At 40.2% G+C, this 22,462-nt stretch overlaps 1 protein-coding gene across 13 annotated transcripts in view; it reads right to left on the bottom strand.

The window, feature by feature from the left end:
- The window catches only part of LOC109422828 (sex determination protein fruitless), an 883,045-nt gene that overhangs the window by 33,590 nt on the left and 826,993 nt on the right, over window positions 1-22,462 (bottom strand). For 9 of the 13 annotated variants that reach the window (XM_062845497.1, XM_062845498.1, XM_062845499.1 and 6 more), the window contains one exon: window positions 3-4,618. The exons of the other annotated variants lie outside the window; for them this stretch is intronic. In XM_062845497.1, the coding sequence (XP_062701481.1) occupies window positions 4,032-4,618 (587 nt within the window). In that variant the 3' untranslated portion in view covers window positions 3-4,031. Of the gene's footprint in view, window positions 1-2; window positions 4,619-22,462 lie in introns of those variants that run through there. 13 annotated transcript variants of the gene reach the window in all.

The following is a 22,462-nucleotide window of genomic DNA, read 5'->3' as shown; positions in this document are numbered from 1 at the left end:
TAACACACAGAGACGGGGACAGCAAAACAAAGAGAGAGAGAAATTGTCACACGCAGTTCGATTGTTGGTTTTGGTAGTTTCTGAGGCTGAATCTTAGATTGAAGGTTTTGGATTGATTTTTGAGCACCTGTGTGTAATGTAGTCGGAACTTAGAGGGGGCAGAGTGAAAGTAAACAAATAAAAAAATGAAACGAAACAAAAATAAAAACAAAATTTGGAACAAAAACAAAACATAAATAAATAAAACACAAACAAAAACGGGTTGATACGTTGGAAATGATAGAATTCGAAACAAAAAAAAAACATAAAAAGAAAAAAGTGAAAACATAAAAACGTAGGAAATGAAAACAACCAAAACTGTACAAAAATATGTGAACACCGAAAATAACAACGTCCACGATCATCCGTGGGCGCATGTTTGTGTGTGTTGGTGGCGCGTTTGTTTTTAATACAGGGGGGTTTTAGTGGTGTGATTAATTCGTTGGTATTTGTTTGTTTTAATATTGGTTTATTTGCAGCTGAGGCGGAGGTTAAAAGTGAAAGTAACTCTTGTGTGTTTGGTTTTGGCTCTTGAAACAGAGAGGATATTATTAGATAGAGGTGTAGAAAGGTGGAATCCAATTAAATACAAATACACTTAGAGAGTGAGAGAATAAAAGAAGATTTTCAACGGTTGACGTTTGTATAGTTTTTACTGAAATCAAACTGCTTTTCATCGCAACACACTTATCTCCGGAACACATCGTAACTCCAATGAAAGTACAAAGAAAACTTGACGCATAGACAAACACGAACACTTTGAGACGATTTGCGTAAAAAGGTTGCTCTGGCGAAATACTTGATTTACTTGGGTAAACGATAGTGAATGTGTGTGTAATACGTGAAAACAGTGTGTTTGTGGTTTTGCTTTTCGCAAATAGGTAAGAAATAAAGAAATCACCAACGGAACGATGTTCAACCAACTATAAATCGAATTCAAGAAAATATAACTACAATCAGATGTTTCGTTCTTGAGACACACGCTCGTTAATTTTGTTTTGTTCAACTTAAGAACTTGTGTTTTGACAGATGATGACATAAAAAAAAGAAAACTTAAACGATAAAACACTTGATTACAACGTGTTAAAAGCAAAGTATACACATTTATATGATTAGTGGTAAGGTATTATTTACACAGAGAAAGTAGAATATATATAAAGGCTAGCAGAGAAACACTTAGAGATCCAATTGACCACGAACACGAAACAACAGTTAGAACTGTGGTATGAACGATTTTCAAATTGTTTAAGGAAAAGCAACGGTTTGCAATTCGTTTCGCGTACGAAAATGGCTTGGGATCAAATACAGATGAAGGGTCGCGAAAACACGGGCCACGACAAGATGAAGTACTAGATTGACAGCCGAGGGGTCTACCGATTTCTGCAACCGGTAAATGTCTCATTTCAGCTTGTCACGATGAGTCGCGGTTAGTTGCTGTTGATTCCGCGTCCAAATGGCGAAAACACACGCACACTGAGATTATAACAAGGATCACAAACGGCGAGACAAGTTTAAAGAGCGAAGGCAGCAGCGACAGTGCAATAGGAACAGATATAGACTGAATGAGCGATCAATGTGGTTGTTGTTGTTGATTGCCTTTCGGCAAAAGAGTTGTTACCAGCAACAGACAGAGTGAGAGAGACAACAAAAACGGAACAAAATTGGGTTTTTAGTATAGTGAGAGAAGGACCAACAACATTAAATCAGTTAAGTTCGATTAAACTTCACATAGAGATTGTTGAATTCTTACTGCACTTTTGTGCATAGTATAATAATTGTTTGATCGATTTGGAACTTTTGACATAATTTCACCAAACTTAACCCAACTTTTTCAAACAATCTATCAAGCAATTATTATGACTTTCTTAGAATTTGAAAGGACACAACATCGAGGTGTCGATTGCCTCAATGAAATCGATACAGCCATGCTTTCTGATTCCCTGGAAAATGTCACAAATAAAATAGAAAAAAGTCCGAAAGCTGAAAATAATACATGGTGTAAACACAAAACGGTGTATAAAGTCAACATAAAATACCATAAAAATAAAACTCATTCCAACGGATGATAGTCATCGCCAAGAAAACGGCTGCGGTGGCGGTGGCAGTCCGCGGCAGTCGCCATTGAATAAATTTTATTATTATTGTCGCCATGCCGGGAGCGAGACTAATATTGGTCGTAATTTTTCATCCCAGTCAGCCCCAGAAGTTAGGCAAAAAGTCGGTCGGGCGGTTGTTATTGGTCAACCAGTAACCCTTCCGGTACCGGCGATCCAATGACGGCACACCGTGTCCAGAACTCTGGTCTCAATTTGAGAGCAGGCAGTGAGAATAAGATAGCAGAAAAAACTCACTGCAAATATGATTAATGGGATTTGAGGATGTTGGGATAGTGACCGGCAGGATGACTGCCGGCTGGTTCGGTGCCAATAATGACTGGCTGTTGTGGACTGCACTTGGTTAATGGTCAACTGCAGATAACCGTTGGGTCATTCCAAGCAGTGCAAAAGAATCATGAATTCAAAGAAAATTCCCGTTGATTTAATCAACGGTAATGTTTGGAAATGAATTTCAATTAAAAACTAGAAAGCTGGCAACACTGCTCCAACACAAACGTCAAGTGACTGGTAAAATGGCCCCTGTCAGTACAGCTACCATTCTTTTAATCTTTTTTTCAACGAATATGCATCTTATGCAATGTTAAAGAGGCAACTTGAAATGGAGATTGAAGACTTTGCGTGGGGAAGTGTGAAACATTTTTCAAAGGTTGGATCTGGAAAGTTTGAATTTGCCACTCGACATTTTGAGCAATTTTCATCGGAATTTTACAAAACAAAATTCGAAGATGCAGGGTTGCCAGTTAAACAAATCGGTTGCCATCTACTGAATTGTTTACATGATGAAGTCCGTATGTACGTTTGATGATGATCGATGCTGTGCCACGATGTCCCGAAAAATGGATCAGAAAATCAAGATAGTGAAACAGAATAAAGGATATATTTTTATTTTTCCTTTATAAAGTGCACATTGAACATTGCGACAAATTTTAAAAATTATGCTCAAAGTCGACTTTTTCCCATATATTTTTTACTGTGTCTCAAATCCAACACACCGTTGTTCAGTAAATGTGTTAGACTGTGTTTGTAATGTTTGTGCGAATGAATGCACTCGCTTGTACTATTGCAAAAAAATGTAATCTATTCTGGAAGTGTGCATCTTCCCGATCTGTTCTTGCTTTGCTTTGTGTTTACCACCGTATCTGTTATTCTACACTTTTACATGTTATCCGTTTTTTTAACGTTTATTTGTGGTACGATGCTTGTTTGTTTCAGTTTTTTTTCTTTTGCTGCTTACATCGTCTGTTTGGTTTTTTCTTTATTGTTTGTAATATTACTGTTATATAAATATAGTTTTCTATATAAAAATATATCTATGTATATTATTCTACTTTTTTTGTTATTCTACTGTGTATATGGCTGTTTTTCAATCTACTCTTAGGTTATCATTCATATTGCATACAATATTGTAACCAAACCAAGGGACTACAAGTAACTAAAGCTGCTTTGACTAGAAATCAATCATCATAGGTTCAACCAAACGAGATGATAACTCAAAAACATTACCATACTCACAATAATAGTAATAGTTATCAATAATGGTGAATGAGATCTACACTTTGAACTATTCGCTACGGTTTTCCTTTGCTTCAAACAAATCTACCCTTGCACTAAACGGAAGGCGACGCGTGGCAACGCACCGCTAGGCGGTACTTGCCCTCCGCGCCGCTACCTCCACAATGACCTTACTGACCTCTAGTGTGTTGTATATTTATAGTTGTGTGCGGCACGGCTCCCTTGCAACACGGGGGACCTGCCGCAATGGCAATTCGAAACAGAAGACTACTTTTAAGGGACGCGACGCGGCGCGACCGGACCGTTTTAGATGAATGCATTCTTCTTAAATTTGAGCCGTTGTTTGTTCCGGGCAGCGTTTAATCACATGTGTACGATGTGATTGTAGAAACGGTCCCTAAGCTCCGGATGTTTGACCTTGCAGTGAGCTTTCATGTTGTCGCGGCGGGTGAACTTCTGGCCGCACACCGGGCACTCGTGGCTCTGCGGCCGGTGGATGTTGGCATGGTGCCAACGGTTCGAGACGGTTTTGTGGCAACTGACGCAGCTGTACAGGGTCGGGAAGGTTCCGTTCAACTGGATGAACAGCGAAGAGTAGTCAATGTTGTGGTCGCGCCTGGTCGAACTGGACGAACGACTGCTGCCGTCGCTGCCGGAGCAACCGGTGCCGCCGCCGCCGCCACCGGAACTCCCACCGGTTGGCACTGAAAGGCTACCGCAGTGGCCGACGCTGGAACTGGTTCCCGGTGGAGTGCTGGACGACAGTAGCGAAGACGTGGACGACTGCTGGTGGCTGATCCCGTTCAGGCGGTGGTGCTGCTCCAGGAGACTTCCCGGGGTGTTGGGTGGGCCTCCGCCACCGCTGCTTCCGCCGGGCATTCCGCTCGAGTCGTGGTGTAAGAGTCCAGGATGGTGCCGGGTCGCCATTGCCAGGCGCAACATTCGGTCACCTGGAAAGCACACAGGCACACAAGAATTGGCGTCACCGGTGCGCCTCACCACACACACACAAACAGAGACAAACAGAAATGCTAGGCGATGCTTTTTTGTTGGTCGTGGTTTTTCTGATTCGGTGTATTTGTGGGCTTTTGAACTACTAATTTTGGGTATTAATACGGCGTCAACTAGTTTGGCTTAGCTTATATTTAGTATGTATGGTATGGTGGATAGAACGATTACTATAAACTAGGTTCAATGCTTGCTTGAATTTTTTGGTTTGGACTGGATTTGCTTGGGAATCGAATGGCTTCTTGAGAGTTGTTGTTGCTGTTTTTTTATGGCGTTAATATTTGGAGGTTGTTGCAAATATATATATGTAGTAGTATTTGGTGGATTCGGATGCACTAACACTCAGTAAATGTTTCCAATAGTTTCCAAACTAAAAATGTATGTAAATCAAACACAAATTCCGAACTCAACTAGTAACTCATAAAGATCTATTTGTTTTACATTTGGCATATTTGGGGTGATTTAAGGGGGTGGTGGACAAGGTGGCAATCGATTTACGTCAACTAGGACATATTGCAGTTTGCTGTTTTGATTTACAACGCGGTGATTTTTCATACTAGCGTGAACTAAGGTTGCTGGAGCTGGGTGGGATAGAATGACGGGAGAGGAACTAGGCTAGGGTCCTATGGCGTGGGCTTGATGATTCTATTGAAAGCGGTCTTTGAGGGTGAGGTGAGATGGCTTTGGAAGGGGTGGAAGGGGAAGGGATAGCGAGGAACGTGTGAAATTGCAACTAATGTAATCTAATCTGTTAACGACAAATGCACTTCGTTCTTGATGTTCCACAAGATGTGACCGGGAGTGGTTTTCAGTATCGGTTTTTGCTTGGCTATTTGTTACAGAAAGGTATGTATGTATATCCATGTTGAATACTAATCCATTTTCGGTATATAGGCTCTAATATCATATATATAATACAACACTAAGGAATCTAAGTTTTTGTTTTTGGGTCTTCGACTCATCAACTAACACAAGCTTGAAGATATATCTATGTAAACAATGTATGAAAGAAATTGAAAATGAAAATCATACGAGTTTTGATAATCAACGGAAACGTTCTAGAAGCTAATACCAAATCGGCTTGGATCATTTCTATGTAAGGCGAATCCCAGCAACACATTTCGCAAATAATATATTTCAAACAGATGTAGCACAGAGAAACAGACGTTACACTCCACTCGCTTCCCATCGAACACCTTTTTAACGATTGATTCAAATACTCAGTAGGTGGTCGATTGACCGCTCGCGACACAGACATCGTTTTTGCTTCTGTTTGACGTTTGACTCACTATCACCACCTAGTGGTGGTCCGGGTAAACACAGCACGATTAGCATTGGACAGTTGCGTTACCTTGACGATGTTTTAATAAAATTCGTCCTAAGTGACACGTCTGTTTCTCTGTGGATGTAGCACACGAATGTTTTGCATCGTACGCCAATTTAACTGTTGCAATAAGCGAATGGTATTCGCTCGTTGCAATGCAAAAAATATTCACCTTTTGTCGACAGACGAAGAATTGTCCGATCTGCGTAAACGTCAAACAAAAACAATAACGTTGCGAACGCTGCAGGTACTCGATAAAATCGTAGTACATTTTATCAAGACACCGGCAGCACTGCTGAAAACTAAGATACTGTTAGAAGCGCACCTCACGGATGAAGGGGTAACTATTGCTGGTTGCTTTCCAAGATGGATTTTTGATGCACTTTGCCTATCACACTATTTTTGTGCTCGGGCACGGTTGCCGACATCAATATCGAGAATTCCACGTTTCACAAACTTTTTCCATGAGAAGAAACACACAAACCTGCATAGCTGGCCGCCCGGCTACGACTCTCGGTGAGAAAAAAAGAGAGAAGGTCGATTCGGAGAGTTGATGATGGATGAGAATCAAAACAAAACCGAAGAAGAGTCAGGCGAATCACTCACCACGTGCTAATGTTTGACATTTCTCGACGTCAAAATGCTGTCAGACAGGCCGATTGCACTTATCGTCACACTTTTCAACCATCACACTTTCAAACTGTGCAGTCCAATTTGGTGTGAACTGTGCAATATATCCGCATGAAAGTGTGGGTGAATCTTCACTCGTACCAACACACTCTTGGATTCGTTTTATAGAGGTTGCTACTAGAGTGCCTTTAACTTTCAGTCACTGTAGTTGCTACCACCTTAGTTGCAAACGAGACGCTGCCATCGTCCAATCGGTGACTATTGACGTTTGTATGGAAAGAGGGCAGAAGTCCAAGCCTTCTTGATAAAGTGGGTTTCGATCAAACATTTTCTGATCGCTTTACTACGTAAATGCCTTCAGTTGGCTGGCAAAAGGTTTAAGTTGTTAAAAATTGGAGTTTGTGTGCTTCTTTATAATCAAAAGGATAAATAAACCTCTGAGTTTGAACTAAAAATATTGAGATTCATAGAAGGTATGTATAAGACCTTTAAAATTTTTGTAGTGGTCGTCACACTTTGTTGAACACTCCCTCCCCCTTCGAAGTGTGACGTTATAGACGTTCTTCAAAGAAAAGATGCTTTCACTATAACTCTTACAACTACAGTAGACGTTCGGTCGGTGCAAACGGTTTAAGGACATACTTGTTAGAATCCCAACATGGCCGCCACAATGGCCGACTTTGGCACCTACTCACGATTTCGAGGGCACAAATCTCTTCGTAAACAAAACCAGCGCACCTGATCTTCTTATTTAAGACTTATTACAAGTGAGCAAGAACAGAATAATAAAATACTTTGTTGTGTGAAGCTTGTTTCTTGAGATTTGTGCGTTTGAAGTTTTGATGCACTGTTAAAGCGGGATGTTAAGAAGTTTGTCCTTAACTGCAATGCGTTTTAACTGCAAGTCCGGTAAGTGCAACATATTTGCAGATATCGCACCTCCAAACGTCAGAATGGTGCGCAATGTTAGCCCAAATGAACAGTCGGATCACGTTCACGGTTATTTATTGTCGTTTGACAACTTGTTGACATCTGCCAGTCGATGCAGTTACCGAATTTCGTTCGCTAAGTGAAACGTAAACATGTTGCAGCTATCAAACGACTACTGTATTTGTCAATTTCCAGTCGATTTTCAATCATTTATAGCAAATTGAAATTGATTTTTCACAACAATAAGGCCGCCCAAAATACGGTTTTTAGCAAAAAGAGGATTTGACTAAATCTTGATCATTTTTCGCATAATTTTCGGCTTAAATTGAAAACAGTAGTGTTCCGATTTTATCACCCCCCCCCCCTCCCTTGCAAAAATAGTTTCAAACAAAATCTGTATGCGTCTTCAATACATATATTCAAAGCAGCAAAGTGCGCCTGACGGTTTTCGCGCCAACTCGAACAAATGTTGGCAGTACCCTTTCAGGTTGTAATTAAACTTTCTTAGTGTGTACACCTAGCCTGAATAAGCAGCCACTCTGCGTACGTAATTTCTTTAATTTTATTTCTAGACAGCTTTTTGAAAAGGGCTTAACTTTTTTAACCGTTTTTTTTTCAAATGTGTTTATTATAAAATGACTACTCTCATACTCCCATACAAAAAGTGTTGTATGGGTGATTATCACAAAATATATCATGTTTCAAGAAAAAAAATATGAAAAAATCCAAATAGGGTAATTGTTCCCTTCGTTGTGGTAGTACCTAATAATGCGGTAGTGGCAATTGAGCACTTTTTCGACTGAAATGTTACCAAAAGGCATTTTTAATAGATGTATTATGCTTAAATTATGAGATTGCACCATTTGTGTGCTTAAGATTTGCCCAAAAACCTATTTAAAAACAATATTTTCCTTAATTTTTTTGCTGCTGTGTTCCTATTGTTGCGGTAGTGTTCCTAATGCTGCGGTATCCCATATGATTTCAATGGGATACCGCAACAATAGGAACCAAAATTAAATTTTACCTCCATAATTGGAACAGTGTGCCCAATGTTGTGGTAAGCGATTTATGATCGAAAACAGAGAGAAACGATAGTTTTTATATTTTTGCAAGCAAATTTGGATAGAAAACTACCAACTAACGTTTTGCAACCCTTCATTAGATGGAACGATCATTGTTTTTAAAATGAATTTACCTTAATACCACAACGATGGACACACTTACCCTAGAGCCCTACACTGAAAAAAAAGAAAATGTTTTAAAATAAAAAAAAAACATTTCTGATTTTGATGAAATACTGTTTTATGCTAGGTAATTATATTCTCTACTAACCGTCCATACACCACAAGATGGGTGCTTTTAAGGAATAACAGTTTTTCCAACAAAAACTTTTCATGTCCAAAAGATTGTTTTTTTCAGTGTATTTTGTTATCAAAAATAAATCAGTAAAGGTAATAATCATCCCAAAATCCAATGATTCGCAATTTGTCAGGAGATTTTGTCGTATTCATTCAATCATTACTGTATGCAAAGTGGCTTATCTAGTCTAGGTCTAGATATCCAGAGAGTTGCATTGAGGTTTGAGAGGGTGCTGCCAACTCCGAATAAGATTCGGGGCCTTCTTGAACATCTTGAAGAAAAAGGGTGAGATTCTCTCTTAAACGTAATAAGAAAGTAATTAATAATAAAGGTCGGACGCACGGAGGAGATGATAAAGTCGGAATGTTACTGTGTTTAATTCTGGAAAACAATGTTTTCATATTTGAAATGCAAAGATTTTTTTGTAGAGAGAGATGCTCCTCTTTGAACTGCATATTTTTTTTTACAAAATAGTTTGATTACGACTTTTTACTAGCCAACATAATTTTCTTTGAAAGCATGCTCGATGATTTTTATGTGGTAGATCGGTAGCAAATGTAAAGGGGGTCCTAATATTGTTGTGAAGAATTAGCCTATGTTAAAATTCAAGAATAAAAAATCCTAATATTGAAGTTTTGAGTATAAAGAAGAGAAAATAATAAAAATCTCATAAAAATCATATTTTACGTTATTTTGAAAAAGAAAAAGATATTCTACACATTCTATCTCACAAATGAATTGCATCGCTAGAATTTAATAGGTAAATTCAGGTATTTTGGACAGACCGTTACGCGTACATATTTTGGACATTTACGGCAAAATCAAATGGAAGTGTCCAAAATATATACGCGTAACGGTCTGTCCAAATTACCTGAATCACCCTAACCGGTTGGAAATTGATAAAGTTGTGACAATTGAAGTTTATTACTCGGAAATGCAACTGTTAAACCACTGGGCTACATCCAAATCTCAATATTTTTGGCTCATATGCGGAGTTTTCTATTTTTATGCAATTTAGTCTAAGAAAACAAACGACTTCAAATTTTCAACAACTTTCGAAAAATAAGCCGTACTTTGATGTCGCTGCTTGATTCAAATAGGTCTATAGAAAACAAAAAATCTACCCATGCCAATAATGTTTTCTTTTTCTGATGCATTATAGCTGGAGTTTCCACTCTTTCAGTGGAGTTTCCCTTCTACTCCATCCGAAAGGGCATTACGATATATTTTCCAAAAATTCGCCTCAGGTAACATTTTTAAGTCAAGAAGACTCGAAAGAGAAGGTAGCACCATCATGAAGCCAAAATGCAATCGCCTTGGTTTAATGAGGATTCTCACAACATCTTGAATACAATTTTGTCATCGAATTGTTGTTTGAGATCCTTTATATTTCTCAACAAATTTCTTAGAAAAAAAATCCTTGGAGAACTTTTACAGTAAACTATATAACTGTGAAGGAATTGGTTGACGATTTCAGATAAACAATGAACTACTGCTGGCTTGAAGGAACCTCTGAAAGGAGACCTTGAACAAACTTCGGGTGAACTATCGGGATATCTCCAGGTGAGACTGAATCCCGAGAGCTACACCTCGAAACTTTGAAATTTCTCCCAAAATCTTTATTTTGTGTTAGACATTTTCTAGCATTCCTTCTGTGCTCCTATCGAAAATGTGGATCCCCCTGTCGGTCATGAAATAATTTCTGAATATTATGGTTATCAAAGATGTTAATGCTGAAAAAAATCCCGGAGGAATCCCTGGGAGAATGTCCGAAATCCCAGGAGAAATCCCTGAAAAAATCCTGGGAGGTTTCGATGGAGGAATTCCAGAAAGAATCCTTGGAAAACTCCCGGGGGCAACCCTGGGAGGAATCAATAGTGAAGGGATCGATGGGGGATTTCTAGTAGGAAACCCTGCAGTCATCCTGAGAGAAATTGCTAAAGGATAATCAGGAGAAACCCCTGGCGCAATCCCGAAAGGAATCCATGGAATAAACCCAGGAGAAACTCCTTTAGGAAACTCTTTAGGAGTCCTAATTGAAATTCCTGAGGAAAACTATCGAAGAATCCAGAAAGAATTATTGAAGAAATAAACCCTAAAACAATGAAAGAATCGATGGAGAAATTCTTGAAAAAAAAAAACGGAGGGAGCTCTAAAAAATCCTAGAGGAATTCCTGGAAGAATGTCTGAAATTTATGAAGGAATCCTGGTAGGTTTTGATGAAGGAATTCCGAGAGGCATCCTTGGATGGATCCCGAGGGCAATACTTGTAGCAATCCTGAGAGGAATCCCGGAAAAAAATCCCTGGAGAAATCCTAGGAGGAATTTTAAAAGCAAACTCTGCAGGCACCCTGCGAGAAATCGCTGAAGGAATATTTGGAAAAGTCCTAGACGCAATCCTTAGAGAAATCCATGGATGAATTCCAGCAGAAATTCCTCAAGAAAAAAGTCCTAAAGAAAACTCGTGAAAAATGTTTGCTGTAATCCTGTGAGGAATTCCTGACGTATTTAAAAAAACATATAACTGGAGAAATCTCGAGAGGAATCCCTGGAAGCATCTCGGAGAAATTATTTGAGAAGTCCCTTCAATAATCTCCTCATAAATTCTTAAAAGAATCCCAGAAGCAATCCTGAGAGAAATCCCTAAGGCAATCCCGGGAGAAATCAATGAAAGAATTTTGTAAGGAATGCCTGAAAGAGTTCCTGAAGAAATTACTGGATGAATCTCAGGAGAAATTACTAAAGGAATTTTGAGAGAAATCCCTAAATAAAATCCAGGAAGAATTAATGAAGAAATCCCGAAAAGAATCGCTGGAGGAATCCCAGGAGAAATCGATGTTGAAATAACGGACGGAAACTCTGAGGGAGCCCCTGGAGCAATCCTTTAAGAAATTCTGGGAGGAATCCCTAGAAATTCGTGGAGAGATCTCTAAAAGAATCTCAGGAGAAATTACTGAAAGAATCCCGGTATGACTTCCAAAAGAAATTTCGTAAGGAACCCCAGGTGAAATCAATGAAGCAATTCCGTAAAGAATCTCCTAATATTATTGAGGAATCTCTGCTAGAATCTAGGAAGGAACCCCTGAAGGAATGAGTGTCCAGCCATTTAATCGAATGCCGTTCACCCGAATGTCGTTTGGCCGAATCATGATCAAACGAAATCGGAAGAAGTTTTTGACATTCTAACTGCCAATACAGTAAGGACCCGATTTTGTCAGCCTCATTTTGCGACAAACTTTTTGCTCTCATTATCTTACGGTCACATTTTAAGCAATTTATTAATATTTGTCATCAAACTACAGCTGAGATGCAGAACATAGAGGGATAGAAAGTTTTTGAGGAGAGCAAAAAATGTGTTCCGTAAAGGGGCTGATAAAATCGGGTCAATTATGTATGATCTTCAGAAATATTTCCTTCTTTTAACCATAGGCTATTCTTTCCAGTTTTGATATTCAGGAATTATTTAGCGTCGAAACTGAGATTTTTCCTTCTTTAAATCATAGGCTGTTCTGTCGAGTTATACTGAGGCGGGGAACACTGGCATGGTCACTCAAGTTCATCATTCATTTTTTGGCCAAACGGCGTTCTGCCAAATGACCCTCTCTGCCAATCGGCATTCGACCAAATGGCGTTCGGCCAAATGACCTGGAATCGAAGGAATCCCAGGAGAAATCCCTAAAGGAAACCCTAGAAGAATCATTGAAGGAATCCCGAGAGGAATTCCTGGAACATTTCCAAGAGAAATTCATAAAGGGATCTCAGGAAGAATCCATGAAGGAATGCTAGCAGAAAACTCTGAGAGAATCCTGGGAGAAACCCTGGAAGGAATTATGAGAGGAATTGCTAAAATAAACCTGGAGGAATTCTTGAGGAAATCCTGTAGGAATTTCAAAAGAGATTTCAATAAGAATCTCGATAGGAATCCTAGGGGGCATTCTGAGAGAAATCTCCTACAGGAATTATAGGAATAGCCCCGGAAAGAATTCCGTAAGGAATCACAGATAGAGTAGAATCTCAGAAGCGCTGCAAGAATATCGGGATAAATCCATCTTGGTCCGAGAATTTTGACACTACAGCGGGACCATTTCCATTCAGAATCGTTCAATTCAGATTGGAAACGACTTCACTCTAGTGTCAAAATTCTCGGACCGAGTGGTTCGGTGGATAAGTCCGTGGTCCATTGCACGAGCACACCAGGTCATTTGACGTGTCAGCGGTGCCATGTTTGCAGAAAATAAACACGTTTCCATTGATTTATCCACTGGTGAACCAAATTCACTCGGTTGAAGACACTAGAGTGAGTCCATTTCCAGTTTTTAGACCGAGTGAATTCGGTTCATCGGTAGATAAGTCCACTTGGCACCGCTCAAAAGTCAAAAGTTGAGTAAACACTTGCATGGACTTATCCACCGATGAACCGAATTCATCGCGGTCCGAGAATTTTGACACTAGAGCGGGGTCTGTTCCAATCAGAATCGTCCAATTCTGATTGGAAACGGCCCCGCTCTAGTGTCAAAATTTTCGGACCGCGATGAACTCGGTTCATCGGTGGATAAGTCCATTGGTCCATCAACAAAAAACTGTTTCATCGGTGAACTTAATTCACTCTGCTCGAGAATTTTGAAGTGTCTTGCGCGAGTGTCAAAATTCTCAAACCGAATGAATTTAGTTCACCGGTGGATCAGTACATAAAGGATTCGATTTATTCGAGAAGTTCGACATTTATTATTTATTCAAATGAAAAAAAAAATAGTTAACGTATGCTGTGTAAAGAACAAGCAATTATTAAAAATTCAAGAATAAAAAAAAACAAGTTAACGGATGACGGTGATTTGTTTTCATGGAAAATGTTCATCGGTTCAGTTGAAATGAATTTGTTCCATGAAAAAATCACGTTCCTAATAAAAATAAATCAGCAGCTCAAGTAAACAAACAGCAATCTATGTTGAACTGTATGCATTTGAACCAATTCATGATTTTTAAAGCGGTCATTTTCATCTTCCAAGATAGTGTAACGAATGAACTTCTCATTACACTTAATTCCTCTTAAGTCACACAAACGAATTTGGTCAATTGAAGGTGCAACGTTGAGATTAGTTTTCGGCGCTAAACACAAATATTATAGAATACATCAGCAAACCAAGTAACGTAGGTAAACAATTCATCAATAAATTTCAAGTTTGCGAGTGATGTAAGATTACGTTGGAGCACAATAAAAATGCACTAGTGAACCAACAAAAGTTACTACTCCATTCCAATGAATCGAACCGGTTCATGCCCTGCCCGCAGACATGTTGCTAATGAACCCCGGTGACGCTAATCCCACCGTTCACATCAATCTTCCGAATGGAAAATTGCGAAAACAAAGTTAATCCCGATGTTGTTGTCGCTTCTTTACATTACTTAGGGAAGGTACGTAACAACAAAGGAAAATCGTACAGGAAACTACATCGCTTGGTCGGTCACCTGTGCGCCGTGCGATGACGGTGATGATGATGACGACGGGATTTGTAACGTTACTGTGTAGCTAGCTACTACTGCATGAACAACTTTCCGTCATCGTTTCTTTTGAGAAGCAAGAAATTAATTATTCATATCTTAATCAATTAGGACCTATGATGACAAGCAGGGATTGGAACACGGTGTGCTTGCTTTGGTATTCTTCGGTTGGCACCGATCACTTGCAAATCCTTCTTTACAAGTTTCTAATATGGCTGACAGGGGGTTTCAACTTTGGCGCGTTATGAATACCTCGCTCTAGTGTCCAAATTTCCGGACCGAGTGAATTCAGTTCAGTTCAATAAGTACATGGACTTTCCAATCAGATCCTAAGTTTTCTTATTGGAAATAGCTCCCCTCTAGTTCTTGACACATAAGTGAATTCAGTTCACCGATGAATCAGTCCATATGAATTCACGAACATCAGTGTTCATGTCAATGATAAATATAGACGAGTGCACCGATGAACTGAAATCATCGCGGTCCGAAAATTTTGACACTACAGCGGGGTCGTTCCCAATCAGAATTGTTTAATTCTGATTGGAAATCTTTCACTTCTGATTGGAAGCGACCCCGCTGTAGTGTCAAAATTCTTGGACCGCGATGAATTCAGTTCATCGGTGCATCCGTCTATAGATGAATGCACTAGGGTGGGGCTAATTTTAAAAAATGTCTCCGGGATATGATTTCCCATGTGGAAAGTGATCCACTAGTCGAAATAAGTGAGCTGTACAAAAATGAGCGATTTCGGTTGATATTTAGGGGTGGCGCTAAGGTTTTAAGTAAATTTTTTACTAGAACAAACCATCAAAAAACATTTCAAAATTAATATTCAAACATAACATTTCTAGACTAAATCGGTGATTTGAGAACCCAAATTTGTGCTCAAAATTGCGATATCTCCACTGGTTTCCGAGATATTTGAAAAAAAAAATGTCATATTTTGGTATCTAACCCAAAAAGTACCAAAATACTACATATTTTTTTCAAATATCTCAGATACCAGTAGAGATATTGCAATTTTGAGCACAAATTTGGCCCAATTGGGTTCTAAAATCACCGATTAAGTCTAGAAATGTTATGTTTGAATATTAATTTTGAAATGTTTTTTGGAAAAATACTTAAACCCGTTGCGCCACCCCTGAATATCAACCGAAATCGCTCATTTTTGTACAGCTCACTTATTTCGACTAGTGGATCACTTTACACATGGGAAATCATATCCCAGAGACATTTTTTAAAATTAGCCCCACCCTACGAATGCACCGATGAACTGAATTCATCGCGGTCCGAGAATTTTGACACTAGAGCGGGACCACCTCCAACGAACGATTTGCGTTTGGTGTTCACTAGGGCTTAGTTTGCATATGAAAACGTTTATCTATACACTTGAAATGAGCGTATTCAATGGACTGATCCATCGGTGAACTAAATTCACTCTGAATTATTTTTAAACAGAATCTATATTTCTCATTAAAGTCGAGGGAATTTAGTTCACCAGTGGATCAGTGCATAAGATGTTTTTGATTTTAATAAACCAGATTGATGGTTCACTACAAATTCATCCAAGAGCATTGAGAACCACTTGGCTGCATTTGCATGTCTCAATCGGGGAGCACGACGACCAGTCTTTCGAAAGGTGCTACAGGTACCCCGGACCCGGGACGGGACGGAAAACTTCCAAACGTGCACCGATAAAGTTGCACTTCTGCTCGAAACAGAAGACCGCCAACACATTCAAGTATACGGATACGGTCGGTGTGATGATGTTTTTACAAAGCGTGTTCCTCGGGCTCCACTTTTGTAAGCTTCATAATCCGCTTGACACGTGCATTTATACAAGGATTCCAAAAGCACCAATCAGGGTTGCATCCATGATTGATTCAGATGAGATTTGTGTCAAAGGAATTTTCCATAAGACATTAAACTGTTTGCTAGTGAATTGCTCGGAGACACATGTTCATTTGAATTACGCTTTAGGTGAGCAATGGTCAGTTTCAAACCTCATTGACGATGTGGAAAACTTACAGGAATCAGCCCAATGGACTTATCCACCGATGAACCGTATTCATCGCGGTCTGAGAATTTTGACACTAGAGCGGGGCCATTCCCAATCAGAATTGTTCAATTCTGATTGGAAATCGTGCACTTCTGATTGGAAGTGGCCCCGCTCTAGTATCCAATTTCTTGGACCGCGATGAACTCAGTTCATCGGTGCACTCGTCTATCCACCGATGAACAAAATTCACTCCGTTCGAGAATTTTGTCACTAGAACAGGGCCCGTGTGGCTTCGTGGTCGTGCGGCTAAGGTCACCAAGCCTTTAGTCGCATCGTGCTAAGGAGCGCGGGTTCGGTTCCCGCCGCAGTTGTCAGGAAAAGTTTTCGGCTGTGCCACTGGGCGTTGCATGCTAGTCCATTGTCTAGTGTCGTGCTTCCTTCAAAGAGCAAAATAGCTCACTGGAAGCAATAAACGTGTCTGTGTCTTTAATTCCAATCAGAATCGTCCAATTCTGATTAGAAATGGCCTCACTCTAGTGTCAAAATTCTAGGACCGAGTGAATTATGTTTATCAGTGGATAAGTTCATAAGAGTTGAACCATTTCATATAAGAATGAATAATCTGATCTGATCTGATCTGACCTTATAAAAGAAAATGCCAAACGGAACTCATTCGGTTCATCACTTCAGGTTATGTCAGGATTACTTACAAATGTCGCCAGAGTTCACTCCTGGCTAAAAGCTCTCCTATCATCTTGAATCATGAGATTAAGTTGTTTAGCAAGAGAGAACCGTGAAGTATCGTTGGAATTGTCTTCACGGTAACAAGAACACGGAAGCGGTGCCATTGAGTAAAGGTTACACCCATGAGAACCGACGATAACAATGAAATTGGCAATCGGTAATAAATCATATCATCGTCAGTTAAACCATATCACGTTACGGTGTGATAATCGACGATGTTCCCACGCTTCCCACATCTTTTTCCATGGTGGTGAAATCATCGTCGATGAGTACCACCCTTCATGGGAACTCATACTACTCGCCATGATTTCCAAAGATGAAAAAAACTCCCCAAACCGCGTACTTTCTTGCGCTTTCATCGTCGCACGGGATCTCTTCGGAGATCCGTGATTCTAGCATCAATGGCAAACGGATTAACGGTAAACGGAGCTCTGCGGTGGTAATGTAATTATTTAATTGAAATTGTCTCGCCTGAGGCTGAGGGGAGGGTCGTCGTCGTGAGTGGGGTGAGTGGCTCCGATGACGAATCGTCATGACGACGCGACGGTGGTAGTAATCGACAAAACGCGGTGTACGATTTGCACAAGTCGCTTCACCGAGGGAAGGAGGGCGGAATGCAAAGTTCGTTTGGATTATGCATTTAATGAATAATTTAGTGATTATCATGGCTCGGGATGATGAGGTGGAGAAAGCGGAAGAAGAAAACTACACCCACCACCGGCAAAGTATCTTCGTTTCGTGAGGGTGATGGGCAAACTTGCTCTTGCAATTTGGCGCCATCGTGGGGATTATGCAAAGATGAACATTGAAGCAGTTTGTTTACATTTCAGATGTAAACAAACAAAAAGTTGCGCTTGGATCAAATTGAGTTGCAACTCGGCTGTTTAAAGATCAAGTTTGTGAGGTTTAAAACGAAATGAATTTGAAGGATTTTATGAGGGGTGGCTTGCTATGCGAGTGGACTTATCCACCGATGAATCGAATTCACTCGATCCGAGAATTTTAATACTAGAGCGGGGTCATTTTGAATCAAAGTCGTCCAATGAGCCATTTCACGAAGTAACAACAATGTTGATGATGATATTGATTTTCACGGGTTATTGGACGCTACCTCCTGTCAAAATTCATTCATAAAATCAGCTCGTAACATGGGAGTGCACCGATGAACTGAATTCATCGCGGTCCAAGAATTTTGACACCAGAGCGGGACCGCTTCCAATCAGAAGTGCACGATTTCCAATCAGAATTGAACAATTCTGATTGGGAATGGCCCCACTCTAGTGTCAAAATTCTTGGACCGCGATGAATTCAGTTCATCGGTGCACTCGTCTATTCTGATAGGCTAGAAGAACTGGTTCACCTAGCTTGAATGAGGATGAAGCATCCGTTAAATTTAGCAGTTTTTCATATGAAGATCTACTTTCTCATTTCGTTTAATTCATTCACATTCATCTTGTTCCTCTAGCCTATTGGAAACGGTAGACTATGGACTTATCCACTACTGAATCGCAAACACGGCATAGCTCAAACATCAAATTAGTGCACACACGCATAGGTCTATAAATTAACTCATGGATGAGTTTAAAGTTCTCTCGACTAGAAATGAGTACTACAGCGAGAAACGTGTTCAAATTTGAAGATGACCGTAAATTTGATGATTCGATAAGTGAACTCATAGTTCATTCAAGGACTTATTCACTGATGAACCTAATTCACTCAGTCTGAGAGATTCGTCCAATTCTGTTCGATCCGAGTGAATTAGGTTCATCAGTGGACAAGTTCATGGAATTATTTATTAGTAAACATAATTCACTCGATCCGAGAACTTTTACACGGTGGGTTCATTTCGAATCAGAATCGTCCAAATCTGATAGAAAACTTCTCTAGGTAAAAACTCACAGACCGAGTGAATTCGATTCATCGGAGGTTAAGCCCATGGCTGCACCACTTTATAAAATGAAAACCAAAATGTCAGTCGGCAAGCTTTATAGTAGACATTAGTACTAGAATGGTGTTGATATTATATAAAATATTTTTACTGGAGGCTCATTCGTCACGGTTCATAGCAGAGCCAAAGCTAGACGTTATAATTAGTGAACTAGTAAGGCAGTATTCTATCCTTTTTGATTTATTTGAAATCATCCGGATTTGATTGTCCCTATCAGACGTAGAAAATCGTTCGACTGTTTTCAATCCACTTCCATCTCGGTAGGTACATAGTTGTAATTTCCAGTAATTGATTGGTGTGCTTTCCTTCTGGAACGACCCTCTCGTAATCCTATTACCACTTATTCCCTTGCAATCTCGTGAGCTCATTGCTCAGATTCGTAACTAGTTAGATCCATAAATATGTGCGGGTATGTTCAGTTCACCCTGCACCCTGCAGGAAACCCAAACGAGTCACTTTCCTCGTAATGGCCCGTTCACAGCGTTCGGAAAGGAATTTTTAATTGCCGCTTATTTGGTCTGGAGCAACAGAAAAAAAAATGCACCGCATCCTGATTGAAATTGCCCGTTTAGAATACCAATGACACGTGTCGAATTCACTTAGCGTAATTATACCGACCCGGCGGGGTCGGTACATTGTGGTAGCGGAAAAAGTGTCCCCTTGTAAGTAAGGGGAAAACGGAACTGTGCAGCTTTATCGATTAAAAATTGGCTGTTAAGGATATTGGAATGCTGTATAAGAACCAGATTCGTACAGACTTCTCCACATATTTAGACAGAAATGTGTTAAACTTTGAAATATTTCAACTGTTAATGAACTTTTGTGTCGATCGGGTGAACTGAATTCACTCAGCCCGAGAATTTTGACACTAGGAAAGGGCCATTTCCAATCCGAATCATCCAATTCTGATTGGAAACCTCCCCACTCTAGTATCAACATTCGTGGACCGAGTGAATTCAGTTCATCGGTGGATAAGTCCGAACACTAAAATAAACATGTTGATCGAGTTTTTCGCCAAGCTCACATAACCTCACAAGATGAAAAGAATGAATGCCGTTTGATATTTACCGGTATATGAGTTATTCTGATTGGAAATTCCTATTGAACGAGTTTATTTTGCGTGAACCGATTTACACGTTTATCGAATACCACTCAGCTGAAAATTCAAATTATTTAGTTTAACTTTGAATTATCAAATCAAAAATGTAAAACATGAAATAATCAACCTCATATAATGGACAATATGAAGTGACTTTCCAAATGAACTGTCAATATATATTGAACCTTTGAACAATTCAATGAACTTATCCACCGATGAATTAAATTATCTCGGTCCGAGAACTTTGGCATTACAGCCGGTTCGTTTCCAATCAACGACTTCCAAAAACGGCTCCGCTCTAGTGTAAAAATTCTCGGGTCGAGAAAACTCGGTTCATCAGTGGATTCGTTTATTCGTGAACCGAAGTCACTCTGCCCGAGAATGTTGACCATATAGACGAGTGCACCGATGAACTGAATTCATCGTGGTCCGATTATTTTGACACTAGAGCGGGGCCATTCAATTCTGATTGGAAATCGTTCACTTATAATTGGAAGCGGCCCCGCTCTAGTGTCAAAATTCTCGGACCGCGATGAATTCAGTTCATCGGTGCACTCGTCTATGGACTTATCCACCAATGAACAAAATTCACTCGGTCCGAGAATTTTGACACTAGAGCGGGATCATTTCCAATCAGAATCGTCCAATGTCAAATGTCAAAATTCTCGGACCGAGTGAACTTTGTTCATTGGTGGATAAGTCCATAGTGGGTTTGTTTCCAATCAGAATATAGACTTTCTTATTGGAAATGGCTCGGCTTTAGTGTCACCGAGTGAATTCAGTACACCGGTGAATAAATCCATTGGAAGTTCGACTAACCAACTAGCAGCGCCACACTGTAAACCTTGAACACTTCAAGCAGGTTCTAAACGGACGGTGCTGGTGATTCAGGAACAAATTCTGCCCCCATATGTGATGACATTCGTCCCAGGACCAGGAACGACGACGACGGCGACAAAGGTGCCCATTAATCATTTCCCGGGCCGGGGAACCCCAACCCGTGTGGAATGCACATTGCACATACACACATCCTCGTCGACTTTGTGGGGGAGCTATGCATTGTCGTCGGACTTACAGCCGCGCCCCACAAACATACGTGTATGTTAGGAAGGGAGGGACACATAATGTGCTCGAGAATATACAGAGGAAGAGAACGGCCACCTACTTAGAAGGGGGAGGCACATTCAGTAATGCTCTAACCGACCGATCTCATGGGTAAATAGCAATTTGAAGGTACATTTTATTCCCTGGACGAGTGCGGCAGCGGGGTAGTTTCCGTGCCGTGTGTGACCTTGGGAAAGTGAGAATGTGCGAAGAAAATTGCACCGGCACCACCGCAACCAGCCACAAATCACTTTGGTGTCGTCACGTGCTGAGGATTTGGGCTGGTGGACGACGCAACGTAGGGAGAGTGCATTCCGTTTTCCTTGAAGCAAGTGAAATGAATGCTCCACGTTTCCATGGCGAGTTTTCCGGTTGGATTTGCACTTGGTGTGCTAAAGAATTGATGTAAAACTTCTGAAATTAAGAATCCAATTGGATTTTTTGCAATACTTCTTGATGAATTCATTTCTGACTTCAATTTTGCGGTGGATTTCTTCGCCAATGAACAAAATTCACTCAGTCCGAGAACTTTGACTTTGGAGTGGGCCGTTTCCAATCAGAATTGGATTGAAATTGGCCTCGCTCTAGTGTTAACATTCTGGGACGGAGTGAATTCTGTTCATCGGCGGATACGTCCACATGGACTTACCGACCGATGAACTGAATTCGCTCGGTCAGAGAGTTTTGACACTAGAGCAGATCCATTTCCTATCAGAATCTAAACTTTCTTATTGGAAATGACCCCGCTCTAGTGTCAAAACTCTCGGACCGAATGAATTCAGTTCACTGGTGGATAAGTCCATTCGAAAACTGTTCGATGAACTTTATCCATTGATGAACTGAATTTCCTCGGTCCGAGAATAGACGAGTGCACCAATGAACTGAATTCATCGCGGTCCGAGAATTTTGAAACTGGGTTGGGGCATTCCCAATCAGAATTGTTCAATTTTGATTGGAAATCGTTCACTTCTGATTAGAAGCGGCCCCGCTTTAGTGTCAAAATTCTCGGACCGCGATGAATTCAGTTCATCGGTGCACTTGTCTATAGGGAACCAATTGTCAAAAACCATTTCTTTCTCCCGTAAGCTCAAATGGAAAGGAAGAAAAGTTGACTTAACGTATGATTCATCCTAGGTGAACCACTTCCCCT

The sequence above is a fragment of the Aedes albopictus genome, chromosome 1, assembly GCF_035046485.1.
Source record: "Aedes albopictus strain Foshan chromosome 1, AalbF5, whole genome shotgun sequence".
NCBI classification, from domain to species: Eukaryota; Metazoa; Arthropoda; class Insecta; order Diptera; family Culicidae; genus Aedes; species Aedes albopictus.
The sequence above is the reverse complement of the archived record's forward strand: the minus strand, read 5'-3'. Positions and strand labels throughout refer to the sequence as shown.